This window comes from Urocitellus parryii, chromosome 8, assembly GCF_045843805.1.
Source record: "Urocitellus parryii isolate mUroPar1 chromosome 8, mUroPar1.hap1, whole genome shotgun sequence".
In the NCBI taxonomy this organism is placed as follows: domain Eukaryota; kingdom Metazoa; phylum Chordata; class Mammalia; order Rodentia; family Sciuridae; genus Urocitellus; species Urocitellus parryii.
Window position 1 is genome coordinate 44,756,313 of NC_135538.1, and position 15,605 is coordinate 44,771,917.

A 15,605-nucleotide genomic window follows, 5' to 3' on the forward strand; every position below is an offset into this window, starting at 1 on the left:
AAAAGACTACCAACCAAGAAAAGCCCAGGACTGGATGGGTATACAGCGAAGTTTTACAAAACCTTTAAAGAAGAATTAATACCAATACTTTTCAAGTTATTTCAGGAAATAGAAAAAGAGGGAGCTCTGCCAAATTCATTCTATGAGGCCAACATCACCCTGATTCAGAAACCAGACAAAGACACCTCAAAGAAAGAAAACTACAGACCAATATCTCTGATGAACCTAGATGCAAAAATCCTCAATAAAATTCTGGCGAATTGGATACAAAGGCACATCAAAAAAATTGTGCACCACAATCAAGTAGGATTCATCCCTGGGATGCAAGGATGGTTCAATATATGGAAATCAATAAATGTTATTCACCACATCAATAGACTTAAAGATAAGAACCATATATGATCATCTCGATAGACACAGAAAAAGCATTCAACAAAGTACAGCATCCCTTTATGTTCAAAACATTAGAAAAAATTGGGAAAACAGGAACTTTCCTCGACATTGTAAAAGCTATCTATGCTAAGCCTCAGGCTAGCATCAGTCTGAATGGAGAAAAATTGAAAGCATTCCCTCTAAAATCTGGAACAAGACAGGGATGTCCTCTATCACCACTTCTATTCAATATAGTTCTCAAAACACTAGCCAGAGCAATTAGACAGACGAAAGAAATTAAAGGTATAAAAATGGGAAAAGAAGAACTTAAATTATCACTATTTGCAGATGACATGATTCTATACCTAGAAGATCCAAAAGGGTCTACAAAAAAAACTACTAGAACTAATAAATGAATTAAACAAAGTGGCAAGATATAAAATCAACATGCATAAATCAAAGGCATTTCTGTATATCAGCGACAAAACTGCTGAAACGGAAATGAGGAAAAACACTCCATTCACAATATCCTCAAAAAAAAAAATACTTGGGAATAAACCTAACAAAAGAGGTGAAAGATTTATACAATGAAAACTACAGAACCCTAAAGAGAGAAACAGAAGATCTTAGAAGATGGAAAAATATACCCTGTTCATGGATAGGGTATTTCTTGTAGAAATAGTTAAAGCAATCATGAAATTCATATGGAAAAATAAAAGACCCAGAATAGCAAAAGCAATTCTAAGCAGGAAGTGTGAATCAGCGGCGGTATAGTGATACCAGATTTCAAACTATATTACAGAGCAATAGTAACAAAAACAGCATGGTACTGGTACCAAAACAGGCGGGTGGACCAATGGTACAGAATAGAGGACACAGAGACTAATCCACAAAGCTACAACTATCTTATATTTGATAAAGGAGCTAAAAGCATGCAATGGAGGAAGGATAGCATCTTCAACAAATGGTGTTGGGAAAACTGGAAATCCATATGTAACAAAATGAAACTGAATCCCCTCCTCTCGCCATGCACAAAAGTTAACTCAAAGTGGATCAAGGAGCTAGATATCAAATCAGAGACTCTGCGTCTGATAGAAGAAAAAGTTGGCTCCGATCTACATATTGTGGGGTAGGGCTCCAAATTCCTTAATAGGACACCCATAGCACAAGAGTTAATAACAAGAATCAACAAATGGGACTTACTTAAACGAAAAAGTTTTTCTCAGCAAGAGAAACAATAAGAGAGGTAAATAGGAAGCCTACATCATGGGAACAAATTTTTACTCCTCACACTTCAGATAGAGCCCTAATATCCAGAGTATACAAAGAACTCAAAAAATTAGACAATAAGACAACAAATAACCCAATCAACAAATGGGCGAAGGACCTGAACAGACACTTCTCAGAGGAGGACATACAATCAATCAACAAGTACATGAAAAAATGCTCACCATCTCTAGCAGTCAGAGAAATGCAAATCAAAACCACCCTAAGATACCATCTCACTCCAGTAAGATTGGCAGCCATTATGAAGTCAAACAACAAGTGCTAGTGAGGATGTGGGGAAAAGGGTACACTTGTACATTGCTGGTGGGACTGCAAATTGGTGTGGCCAATTTGGAAAGCAGTATGGAGATTCCTGGGAAAGCTGGGAATGGAACCACCATTTGACCCAGCTATTGCCCTTCTCAGACTATTCCCTGAAGACCTTAAAAGCGCGTGCTACAGGGATACTGCCACATCGATGTTCATAGCAGCACAATTCACAATAGCTAGACTGTGGAACCACCCAGATGCCCTTCAATAGATGAATGGATAAAAAAAATGTGGCATTTATACACCATGGAGTATTACGCAGCACTAAAAAATGACAAAACCATGGAATTTGCAGGGAAATGGATGGCACTAGAGCAGATTATGCTTAGTGAAGCTATCCAATCCCTAAAAAACAAATACCAAATGTATTCTTTGATATAATGAGAGCAACTAAGAACAGAGCAGGGAGGAAGAGCAGGAAGAAAAGATTAACATTAAACAGAGACATGAGGTGGGAGGGAAAGGGAGAAAAAAGGGAAATTGCATGGAAATGGAGGGAGACCCTCATTGTTATACAAAATTACATATAAGAGGTTGTGAGGGGAATGGGATAATAAACAAGGAGGGAAATGAATTACAGTAGATGGGGTAGAGAGAGAAGATGGGAGGGGAGGGGAGGGAGGATAGTAGGGGATAGGAAAGGTAGCAGAATACAACAGTTACTAATAGGGCATTATGTAAAAATGTGGATGTGTAACCGATGTGATTCTGCAATCTGTATTTGGGGTAAAAATGGGAGTTCATAACCCACTTGAATCTAATGTATGAAATATGATATGTCAAGAGCTTTGTAATGTTTTGAACAACCAATAAAAAAAATAAAGGTCCATCAACAATTGTTGTTGTTAAATATTGTATGATCCCATTTTGCACAGCTTGCTCCAGCTGACAAAATTCTATAGAGGGAGAACAGAATAGTGGTAGCCAAGAGACTGGGATGAAGGTGATTTCATAAGGTATAAGCACAGGGAGTTCCTTTGTTGTAAGCACAGAGCATCACCTTGGAAAAGACAGCATCTCACCACATTTTTTTTTTTTTTTTTTTGCAGAACTGGGGGTCAAACCCAGGGCCTTGTGCATATTAGGCAAGTCCTCTACCACTGAGCCATATCCCTAGCCTGGATGTTCCTTTACTGTAATGGAACAGTTCAATATTCCACTCAAGTGGTGGTTACTTAAACCTATATATGGCTTCAAACTATGTAGAACTACACACACACACACACACACACACACACACACACACACAAATGGAGATAAAAATGGATGAAAAACTGAAGACGTTAATGATACTCTATCGATGTCAATATTCTGAATTTTATACCATACTAAAGTCATAGAAAATGTCACCAGTGGGTTTGAAAGGTTCAAAGGGCTCTACACATTTTTAAAATTTCCAGTAAGTCTACAATCATTTCAAAAATAGTTTCTTCTTCTCAAGCTTCATGTATCAACCGTGACATTCAACCATAAGTTTAGTGAACACAGTGAGCAACACAAGAATAAAGGAGGAGTGGCTCTCCATGTCTCTTTGCTCTGTTTCAGAGCCCTGCTTTTGAGAGGATCAGAAAACAAGCATACTTGGTCCTCTTCAACCATTAATGAAGACCTTCTTATTAAAAAAAAAAACAAAGCAAAAAACTACACTTGGGTCACATCCTATCCTAAACGTTCAGTGTTCGGTTACCTACAAAATCAAGTCATGCTCTTCATCCGAGTATTGAAAACCTTTCACAATATGTTCTATACAGTGGTTCAAACTCAACTCTTGGCTCTACCATCCTCTCTTCCTTTATGAGTGTCAATTTGTCCTCCACACCACAGCCAGAGTCATCTTTGAAAGTCAAATTGGTCACAAGACCTTCTGGTTTACAACTTTCTGATGACTTTCCACTGCACCCAGCAAGATCTAAACCTTTGCGCTGGTCCCTGAGCCCTATGGGATTTGTCCCTTCTTTCCTCCTCTAGCCTATCTTGCACCACTCGTTTCTTCAGTCTCCTTGTTCAGTCACATGACCTTAGCCAGAGTCTCATCCTTGCGTGGTCCATCCCACCAAAAGGCCTAGATCATGTTGTCCTCTTTGCTGGATCTCTTCTCTCCAAGTTGATCTTCTAGTTCTTTTTTAGCTTTCAGTTTCACTACTGGTTTTTAGAAAAATCTTCCCCAACCTTTTTAGTTTAAACCAGGTGTTTTGACAAACATTCCAATAAAGCTGTGTTGATTCCCTTCAGAATGCTTACCCTTGATTATTATATATTCATCCCTTTCCCTTTTGACTGAGGCTCCATAAAAATACAGAGTGTATGTACTTTTGCTAACAAGCATGTTCATCATCTAACACAATGCCTTGATCACAAAGTATTCAGTAATTATTTTTTAAGTGACTGTATGAATTGAATAGGAACAACTGTTCTTCAAACATAGTCCTTGGGTTTTTTTCTCAGTCTCCAGTCTTGCCATTGATTTCATGTGCAAGGTTAAATCCACATTTTATCCTCTCCACATTTTATCCAATCTCACAGACCCATCTAAACGGGCACTTTCTTGACTTTGCAAATAACCATCATCTTTGCCTCCTTTGAAAAATCATAGTACTTGGACATCTGTTCTTTTGCTTTATTTGGTGTTACTATCATTTAAATTATACTTCTTTTCCTCCTTTACCAGTCTGGAAGGCACGGCTGATTCATTTCTATTTACATCACCGCAGTAACTAGTGCATTTCTAAATGCACTAAATTTAGAGGCTCCTAGAATATATATGCAGGTATAGATATAAATGTATTTTGCTTATTGAGTAACATGAGTTAATGTAATCAACTGATATTTATAGAAATAAGGGATGATCATTATAGGTCCTTGTTAGTTTCACCAATTTACAAGAAGTAAACAGAATTAAATTATTATACAGCAGTACCTCCATGGTTCCCAGAGCAAATGCCCTCTGTCCTGACCATTTATTATCAGGTTAAATATTTATTTATTATAAGTGGAAAAATGGTTCTATAATTGTTAGATTCAACTTGCCTTTTTATTTTCTCTTTTTCCTTGGTCAGGAGTTACAATGAAGAACCAATTCTATATCTTTAGAATTTTAGTTTTTCTGTTTTACTACAGAATTAAAATAAACTTTTTTTTTTCTAGAATGAGATATTCAACCGGGTGTTTTAAAGCTAATTTAAGAAAGATAACATGTTGAGCCAGGTGTGATGATGTACACCTGTAATTGCAGCTACTTAGGAGGCTGAGGCTGGAAGATTGTAAGTTGGAGGCCAGATACTGGGAAATACTGTCTGGGAGATACTGTCTCAAAAGTCTGGGAGATATTGTCTCAAAAGTAAAAGATAAAAATGAAAAGGACTGGGGATGCCACTAGTAGTAGAGCACATATGGAGCATACACAAGGCCCTAAAATCAATCCCCAGCACACATGAGCACGTGTGTGAGCCACAGACAGGCACATACAAAAGGAAGAGAGGCATTAGGATTAGTGATAGTAGACAATGTGAACTGAGTTAAATACTTGAGGTTCAAGGAACATATGCCAGAAATAATTTGTCACAGTTCCCACACAGAAAAACTTGAAAATAAATTTTGATGAAAACCATAAAACTTAAGAGACCAAAAATTGGTTGTGATTTTTCAATAGAGAACAAAAAAAAGAAAAAGAGGAAAGAAAGGAGATAAAGGAAAAAAAAGATATCAAATATATTTCTAAATTGGGAAATTACCCCTCATTTTCCCCTAGGTCCATTTCTAATTTTTGATTCTAGGCTAATGGGCCAAGTTCCACAATGAAGCTAAATTCCACTCTTCTAGTATATATATACCTGCATATATATATTCTAGGAGCCTCTAAATTTAGGTAGAGGACTGATGGGAATTTCTGTGCCCCAAAATGCTAGAAATCGATGCAATTTAATTAACCTCTTACACATTTATAATCTAGTATGTGCTGGGTTTTTCTACTGGATACTAGAGACTCAGAGGTGAACAAGAAATTATACTTGTTGTGGAGCAGATGGAAATATGCAAGCATCATTCTTAGGTAAGGGGCTAGAAATAGATATCAAAAACAAAACCTCATGAGAGCACAGAAAAGATAGAAATTTCTTCTTATTGTGGGGCTTTTGGAAGTGAGGTGGGAGTTAATCTGGATGTGGGGACACTGTGGTTGGTCCTCTTGCATCTATCCACCTCACTCTTTCCTCAGTTGGTGACAGATAGGTGACTGGCTGGAGTCATGGTTTGGATATGAGGTGTCCCCTAAAAACTGTGTTAATGCAGGAATGTCAAGAGGTAAAATGATTGGGTTGTAAGAGCTGTAACCTAATCAGTCCATCCTAGTTTGAATGGACTGGGTGGTAACTGCAGGCAGGTGGGGCATGGCTGGAGGAAGTGGGTGAGGGGTGCATGCCCTGGGAAGGGTTCATCTTCTCTGTGACCCCTTCCTGGCTTCCCTCTCTGCTTCCCTGAGCTATGAGGTAAGCAGTGTTCCTCCATCATGCCTTTCCACCATAATGTTCTGCCTCCTTGGGCCCACGGCAATGGAGTTAGCCAACCATGGACTTAACATCTGAAATTTAAATAAATTGTTCCACCACTAAGTTGCTCTTTGTCAGGTGTTTTGGTCACAGAGATGAAAAACTATCAGATTGATCCCATTCTGACTCTGGCACTGGGATTTTTTTCTACAGAAAATTTTAGTAGGACTCCTATTAGGAAATATTTGTCTCAGTTAATAAGAGAAATCTCATCCTGTATTGGTTTCAGGGAATCCAGGTTTAAGTCAATTAGCTCACAGAAATATCCTGGCCATTAGTGTGGTCCAATCAGAGCAGAGCTCTGGATTTATATTTATTGGTTGTAGGCAAACACATTATTTCTCTCTCTGTGGTCATGAAGGAAGAAGCAGAGAGCCCCAATTTATGCTGGCAGTTGTCTAATGGCCATGAAAAGATCCTGTTTTAGGACAAAGCCAGAAAAAGGGAAAGAAGAGGGGAAGATGGAAAGAAACTGAGCATCTGGTGACATCATTAAAACATCTGATCAACTACCCTGAAGAATGCCCTTTCTTTACATGTTCCAGTTAGAAGAATCAATACATTTTCTTATTTTTGAAGATACTTTCGATTGGGTTTTCTTTTATTTATGAGAAAGCATCCTAAATGGTACACAGGGCCCTGAAATGAATAGGATTTCAATGGGTAGGACATGGAGGAGAGAGGGATATTCCAAGTAACAGAAAAAACTTGATCACAGATTTTAGTATGTGTGTGACCCAAAGTGTTTATAGAGCATATGTAGTGGGAGGTAGCCTAATCTTATATCTTGTTTCTAACTGAAGAATAAGACAAAGGAAAGGAGAGGTAGGAAAAGAAATCCAAAAACTCTTTTTCTAGTGGCAACTTTAGATGGCTAATTTTACTAGATAACTGATGTTGATACATATCAATATTTTTGTCTCCATGATTTTTTTTCAGTACATCTAACATTGAAAACACATAAAATGTTTTTAAAATTAAATTTGTGGTAACTTTACCAATGATTGAAAACCCATTTCATTTATATACAATATGTAAATTGTTATTATAACTATGACATATCTAAAAATGACATATATTTTTCCATTTTAAAGCTTTATTATATGGAGACATAAATATGGGACACCATAACTACTACTGTTAAAGAAGAGGTATGAGCCTAATTATTCTCCCTTTGGAATCTGCAACTACATTATGCATGTGTTTTCTTAGAATTCAGTGAGATCTAAAAGAGAAAAAAAATCAAATATAGATAGAGCACTCCTATGATGAGGTTAACCATATTTATATTTGATGTATTTATGTCTAAATGCAAATTTATGATGCTGTACTAGGAAGAATTATAAATTATTCTATAAAAACATGGTCCTTGATTTCAAGATGTTTAAAAAATCATACCAAAAGCATTGTTGGCATACAGGGAAGAGAGAATGTGAACATGTCCAAACGTTGTATAACCAAAGGAAATATTTTATATATATATACACATATATGTATGTGTGTGTGTGTGCGTGTGTGTGTGTATTTATATATTTATTTATTTATTTTAATTTGGCTTTTTAGGACTTTCTTTCCTATAGGGGAAAAGATGAAAAAGAAAAAAGTAGAAATAAGAAACTCAACTTCAGTTGAGTAGGACCTTTAAAATTCAAGAAAAACAAGATGAGAGAGAGAGAGAGAGAGAGAGAGAGAGAGAGAGAGAGAGAGAGAGAGATTTCACATAAAGAAAGGGAGGGAAAAAAGAACAAATAAGAGCAGTGCCAAATGCCAGAATGCAGTATTTCTGGGCCCTCACAGTGCATCTGGATATTATTACCTCTTACCTTCCAATATCAGTCCAAAAGCTGCAAAATGTTAAGGACTAAATTGAGGGGGAAGGTCAGGTTTTCCTTACCAGTTAGTTCACTTCTTGCTTCAGTGTGCATCTTCACTAGAAACTCATCCCACAAGTGCTCTCAGAATACAAATTGCATAAAGAAATGGTCCTGGAAAAAATGTCACCATAACTATTTGTTTTTCAAACCATCTGCTATGGTTTGAATGTCTGTATCCTCCAAAACTCATTGATATTTATTTGCCATTGCAGGAGTATTAAGAGGCAAGGCATTTAAGAGGTGATTAGGCCATGGGCGCTACACCCTGTGGGTGGGATTGGTTTGCCCCCTCATACTCTCTCTTGCTCTTCTACTTTCCACCAAAGGATGATGCAGCTGAAGGCCTTCATAAGATACTGGATACTTGATACTGAATTTCCCAGCCTCCAGAACTGCAAGCCAATGAGTTTCTGTTCATTATAAATTATATAGTTTCAAATATTTTGTTATAGCAACAAAACCAAACTGAGTCATCATCTTTGAAGTTCATTTGGAAATCAGATGGTGGGAAAGTTAAGTTTTAGCTTCCATAACTGTGGGTCAATAGATTTCTGTTTATTATAAATTACTGGGTAATTTATAATAAATTTATAATAAATTTTGTGATAGCAGCAAAAATGGAGTAAGATATCATCTTTGAAGCTCACTTATAAATCAGATGGTAGGAAAGTGAAATCAAGATTACTTCTCATCCAATCTATATGATCTAAATTTATTCAGGTGCTTTTTTGCTTATTTGTTTATCTATATTTTGTTGTTCCTAGGCTATTAATAGGATGGCAAAAATTCTGTTGAAGTATTAAATCTAAGCCACATCTAATATGTGAATATGTTTTATGTTTTTCCTGGAGTTTTTGGAATTGCTGTGAGATTCATAATATTGTTATACAAAGAAAAACCAAAGATTGAAACAAGTATTCAAACTTATCATTTACAACGTAATAAGGAATATAAATGTCTGACAATTGTGAAAAACTAGGTTAAATTTGCATTCGTGTGTGTGTGTGTGTGTGTGTGTGTGTATGAGAAAGGGAAAGAAAGAGAGGAAGAGAGGAAGGGAGAAAGGGAAAGAAACACAGTAACTATCTTCATGCCATTTTAGGAATTTTATCCTTATCCCTTTAGGAAAAATCATGTCCTTTCAGATTACAAATTCTACATACTGAATCAAGCTAAAAGAAAAGATTATTAAGCAGCTTGATTATTTAATCAGAGTCTATTAACATTCTAAAAAGTTAGGTTGTGATAAAAATAGACTTATTTTTATACTTACTAATAATTCTCCTGCTGACACAAGATTAGTTGGCAGCATTCAAAGCCACAAATTATTTTCCTACGTTGCCAATGATTATTGTGATGATTCAGAACAAAGAGGAAAAGTTCTTGATACTTGAATTAAGAAAAATTAATGACACATGAATGAAGCTCAAGTTAATTTCTATACAACCAATCCCCCTTCTATTGGAAAATTTATAGGAGGGTATTCCGATTTCCAAGATATTAAACTGAATGTAAACTATAAGGGGAAATTGAGAAAAGAAGAGCCACTGGTACCTGGATGCTGGTCAGGGTCGTGTACTGGTAAGCCTTGACCACCAGGTAATTGGCTTCCAGGTCTATCAGTCCCAGGATCATATACTTCCACCATCTTCGTCGTAAAATTGCCAGGAGGTTTTCTTCACCTATGTTAGAAAGGGAGATAAAAATGGGTTAGGTTCTTGACACATAGTAAACTGTGTATTTAGAGTGCTAAAATATTGTAGCATTATATATTTTCCCATAAACTTACCAAATATTTAAACAAAAGAATCAATGTATCAAAGACGCACATCCATTTACTTAGCAAATGGAAGATTTTGGCTCTTTAAATTAGTTTCTATGTTAGAGTAAGATTAGGCAGGTTATTATATCACCATGCAAAAACTTTTCCAGTGAAGATATGAAGGATTATATCACATTAAAATAAAAGGAAAATTATACCAGAGAGACTGCATAAACATACAAATTCCAAATCATTGTAAATTACAGGATTTTGGTAAAATACAAATGAAAAGAATGCAGCCTAATGGTAAAAGGGCTTGTTATGTGGCAACAGGTCTAGAGTAAAACTCTGAGATGCCATCCTGAGTGTTTCTTCAGCTTTGAACATTTGCACTCTAAGGATGTATGGAAGATGGGGAGAGAGAGGGAGTTGTCTTACTCATATCTGTATACACAGCACCCAACATACTGGCCTATAGTAAGGGTTGGTGAAGTATTTTGAAATGATTGAGTAAAGGAATTGAAAAAGTATTAAGTGCTATCTATCTGAATCCGTCAAGATGAGTTCTGGAATGAGTCACTCTTCTCATGGCCTTGCACTTTGCACTCTCAAGGTCATTTCTTTACAGCCATCTTGTTTTGTCCATGCCCTTGAACTGCACTTCTGTCTCCCTTACTTTCCTAAACATTCATAACCATCACATACATCAGGCTTTATTTTGTAAATCAGTGATTCTCAACCCGAAAGCATAGTAACTTCATCTGGGAATATTTTTTTAAAATCCCAATGCCTCATAAATTCAATTAATTTTGAGTGGTGGCTGATGATCATTCTGGAATTTACAGATGGTTGATGTCCAATGGCCATTCTCAAAGTGACTTGGGCTAGAAATTCCAAAGAAATAACGAAGTAGTGGAAACCCTTGAAGCTAAAGAAACAACCTAACATTTGGCCCTAAATATGCTTTCTCTTGTCTCTGGGCCTTTCCGGGTGTTATTTCCTTTACTTGGACTATTGCTCTTGCACATATTCCCAAGATTTCCTTAATAGTTTTACTACCATAGTCTGGGTTGGGATTCCCTGCTCTGTGCCCCATTAATACCCTTTGTTGATAAGACATATAGAATTTATCTCTTATAATTACTTCTTTTCTTTTCTTTCTTATGCATTAGGTCATTAACAATTTGAAAAGAACAGCGTCATCTTGGTCCCTACTTTATTTCCAGGACCCAACAGTGCATGACGAGTAGTCAATAAATAATATAGAATGTATGAATAAATTTCATGTTTAACAACTTCAGCAATGTTAAATTACATTAAAATTGAGGTACTTAACATTTGTGTTCCAGACAATGAAACTGTTTGCTAGTTAAAATGTAGACAACATCTGACTAAATTAATTTGGTGAATATTTTACACATAGCACATTGTATATAGGACATAAAATGGCCAGTGGCATATTCAACCTCTAAAGTCACAAGTCATTGTTCCAGTTAATTTATACAATAACAGAGAATTGTCTAATTCACAGCACAACAGACATATCTCAATACACAACACTGAAAAAAATGGGTTACAGTGGTACTGTTTGTTCACCAATCAATTACATATCCAAAGAATAATTCATCACATGGATTCAATGGAATAATTAGTTGCCTTGCTAATATGCTTGAAAAAAAAAAGCTACAAAGCAGAACATCACATGCTTCCATATTGTTTCATTTGAAGTCCAGAAACATGCAATGCACTTGCTTAGCAGAATTAGCAAGGAAGGTGAGTGCTTTAAAAAAAATTTTGTTTTAACAAAAAATGCAACCCTTTTAAAAGGACTTCTTGGTAGCTGGGTGGAGTGGCATACACCTGTAATCCCATCTACTTAGAAAGGTGACACAGTAGTAGATCACAGGTTCAAAACCAGCCCTGGAAACTTGGTGAGATACTGCCTCAAAATAAAAAATAAAAATAAAAAGGTTCAAGGATGTAGCTCAGTGGTAGAGTGCTGCTGTATTCAATCAACAGTACCCCAACACACACACACACACACACACACACACACACACACACGTGCGGGGTCTGATTGAAGATTTATTTAACAGACTCCCATTAACACTGATGTACAACAGATCATTAAAACTCTTTCTAGAATACTGAAAATGCATTCCATAGAGTCCCCGTAGAGTCCTAAGCTAAAAATCCTCTCCAAACATCATAAAATAGGGCCACCAATAGGAAACACCAGCACAACTGGTGATATGCTAATGTTTTGAAATCCTCAGCCTTTTATTATTAGAGAAAGTAATAAAATTCATGAGTGGAAACTTCAGTTATGATTTGACATTTTAAATGCATTATTTATTATTTTTATTAGAAATGATTCAATGTAAATAAGAAGAATGGAGATTAAAGTAATAATTTACCCTCCACTTTGATTCAATAACTGGTAACATCTTGTAGTGTTTTAGTTTTTTTTTAATTTTAGAAAGAAAATATTGCAGATGAAATTGACCACCCATACCCTGCCAGATTCCATTTCAGTCTTTACTCCTCAAATCACCATCTTGATATTGTAGTGCATCCGTTATGTTCCTGCTTTTGTGACATATTTTCTACATACGTCGTATGTATCCAAAGTAACATATAACTTTCTCTGGTGTGTTTAAAAATTTTACATGAAAGTTTCCTGTACATATTATGTATTTTTCAAGGTTTCTTTGTACCTGAAATTGTTCTAGAAATATGTCCCTGTTATTTCATGTAGAGCTAATTAATTTTTTTTAAATGATTATACAATAATATATCCCATCTTCCACTGATAGAGAAAAATTATGGAAAATTTAGATTTCTATTATAAATAATATTGATCATGTGATTAATATCTAACTTTATCAAGCATCAACAGGATGATTCATCAAATATGTTTTTAATATTTTTAACAGACACTATGGCAGGCATCAATGTTATATGCTTTACAAATACTAATTTACTCAATCCTCCTAAAATGCCCATATGGTAGGTATTGTTATCATGCCTATTTGCAGAGGACCAGAGTAAGGCCTAGAGGAACAAAGCAACCCACACAAACTCATCTAGATGAAGCAGGAGTTGACAACCTGGCACCAGGCTTCATATTCATTAATGTTGAACTGTGTTTTGCTTCATTCATTTGTAGTCATAGCACTGTCCTCACGAGTCAAGCATGTCTCATTAAAGGATCTTTCATGATCCCTATGTCCATCTCACTTGCAGGATGCCCCAGTACCAACTCCATGAAATGCCTATCATACCAGAACCTATAATTCATGGTGCCCTGGTGATACCAGTGCCCACCATGCAACTGTGTGTCTTCTTCTCCTGAACCAGTATGAGGATTAGGATGTGTCCCAATACTATTGGTTCAGTATTTGATTTCTCTGCCTGATCTAAGTGTGTGACAGAATTTCCCTTGTGAAATGTGAAATAAGGCTTTAAATCAATTTAATGGCTCAAAAGTCTCATTACAAGAGTGACTGTTATGTGTTATACTACTTGCGACAGCCTCAAGTATAATTAGAATGGTCACATTCTGGGTATGGCAAGGGTAGCAATGGTTAAAAAGTGCTGAGTGAAGAAGTTTTTGCACAATGGTTGAAATATGGTCCACATGACTGGAAAATAAAAAAGCCTTGATTCATAGCATTCCTATTCATAAGCATCCCCTAACCCCCAAATGTGGTACTTCAGGCCAACACCCTAGGTGTATTTATCTAAAAGAAAAAGAAACTGCATTATGGCACACATAATCACAGAGAATCAAAAGGCTGAAGAAGGAGGATTACACATTTGAAGCTAGGCTCAACAACAGCACGATCTTGTCTTAAAGTTGAAACAGACCCTAGTTTGACCATGGGCTGCCTTTTGCTCTGTGGTACTGAGTAACTGGGTTAATGACTCTGAACCTCTAATCCCTCACTGTAAAATGGGGATTATAACAACTGGTTGTTAAACTAAAGGTAACATGAGTAATGGAAACATCTAATGCAAAGCATGTGCACAAGGCATCACAGTGATTGGTAGAGTCCTAAAATCCTTAACTCCTTAGGATAGGTCATTTCATGTTTCATCTCAGTGGGCCATAGGTACTCAGATTCAACATTGTTTCCAGATGCATCTGTGAGAGAATTTCCAGATGAGACTAGTATTTCAATTGGTGGACTTAGTAAAGTGGACGGCCCTCTCTTGTGTGGACAGGCATGGTCCAAGCTATTGAGGGCCTGAATACAACAAAAGGCAGAGGAATAAAGGATTAATTCCCACCTAGCTGCCTGCCTGGGCTGGATCATCTCATCTCCTCTCCTCTTGCCCCTCTGGGCTAGGATTTGTACCATCAACTCCTCTGGTTCTTAGGCCTTTGGACTCAAACTAAAAAACACACCACCAGCTTTCCTGGGTCTCTAACTTGCAGAGGGCTGACCATGGGTTTCCTGGGCCTCCATAATCACATGATACAATCCTCATAATAAGTCCACCTACCTACCTCTCTACCTACTCTGTTGACTTTGTTTCCCTCTATATTCCTAATATAATCCTTGGCTAGATCCTCACCACATGCTAGTCTACCATGTATGATAGATATTGCATGGCAGAAGCTCAGGCAAATTAATTCTGATTCCAGAGTAGGGTTTTGGCCACACATCTCTCTCTGTTTCTCACCCTGGTAAGTTGTGCTAAATCACATTTGAGCCAGCATGTGACATCCGCCCAGACTATAGGCAGGTTGAGGGCTTTGTCCTCGACATCTCTCCACTGAGCCAGACTCTTGTCTTAAACCTCTGGATCTTACCACAAGATCTGCACGTGGAGAACTTCAAAATGCATCTCTGCTCCCAGAGACCCACACTAGAACTGGCTTTGTTGCCTCCAACCTTGGTCTTACCAGGGCCTCCTACCATACACGCTGCACATGATGGGCAAGATGCAAAAGAGGAAATCATACAGAAAAGCTGAAAAGAAGCCAGGGGGAGAAGAGACCTGACCTCCTACTAATACTTTAAGACCCAGTTGAAACATTGGCTTCATGTAAAGCCTTCCAAAATTCTCTGCCACCATTTCTCAGTCTCCCTCAGCACTATCCCCGCTCCCTGCAGTGTTCTATATTGCCTAGCATAGTGATTTAGACAAATTAATTATGCAATATAGGCTTGTTATTAAGGTAAGATAACTGAATAAGACCTTTAAAATCTGCTCAATCATCTGGTTGTTTTCAAGAAATGCCTAAGATGAATTTGGAAAAATACCTAAAAGAGACTACAATGAATCATAGTTGTATAGAGTTCTAAGGATCTTTTGCTTTAAGCTGGGTGTAAGAGAAAAAACATACATGCGTAGATATGATTGCATACAGGACAGATTTATTAACAATAATTTTATCTCCTTCAAACTTATATTTTTGGTGCTGATAATTAAAATAAAATATCCTAG

The 15,605-nt window shown here is 36.8% G+C and overlaps 1 protein-coding gene across 1 annotated transcript in view; it reads right to left on the bottom strand.

Annotated features, from left to right (window-relative positions):
* Slc35f1 (solute carrier family 35 member F1) overlaps positions 1-15,605 on the bottom strand; it is a 382,601-nt gene that overhangs the window by 77,876 nt on the left and 289,120 nt on the right. The window contains exon 3 of the mRNA XM_026394096.2: positions 9,941-10,068. Coding sequence (XP_026249881.1) covers positions 9,941-10,068 — 128 coding nt within the window. The remainder of the gene's footprint in view (positions 1-9,940; positions 10,069-15,605) is intronic.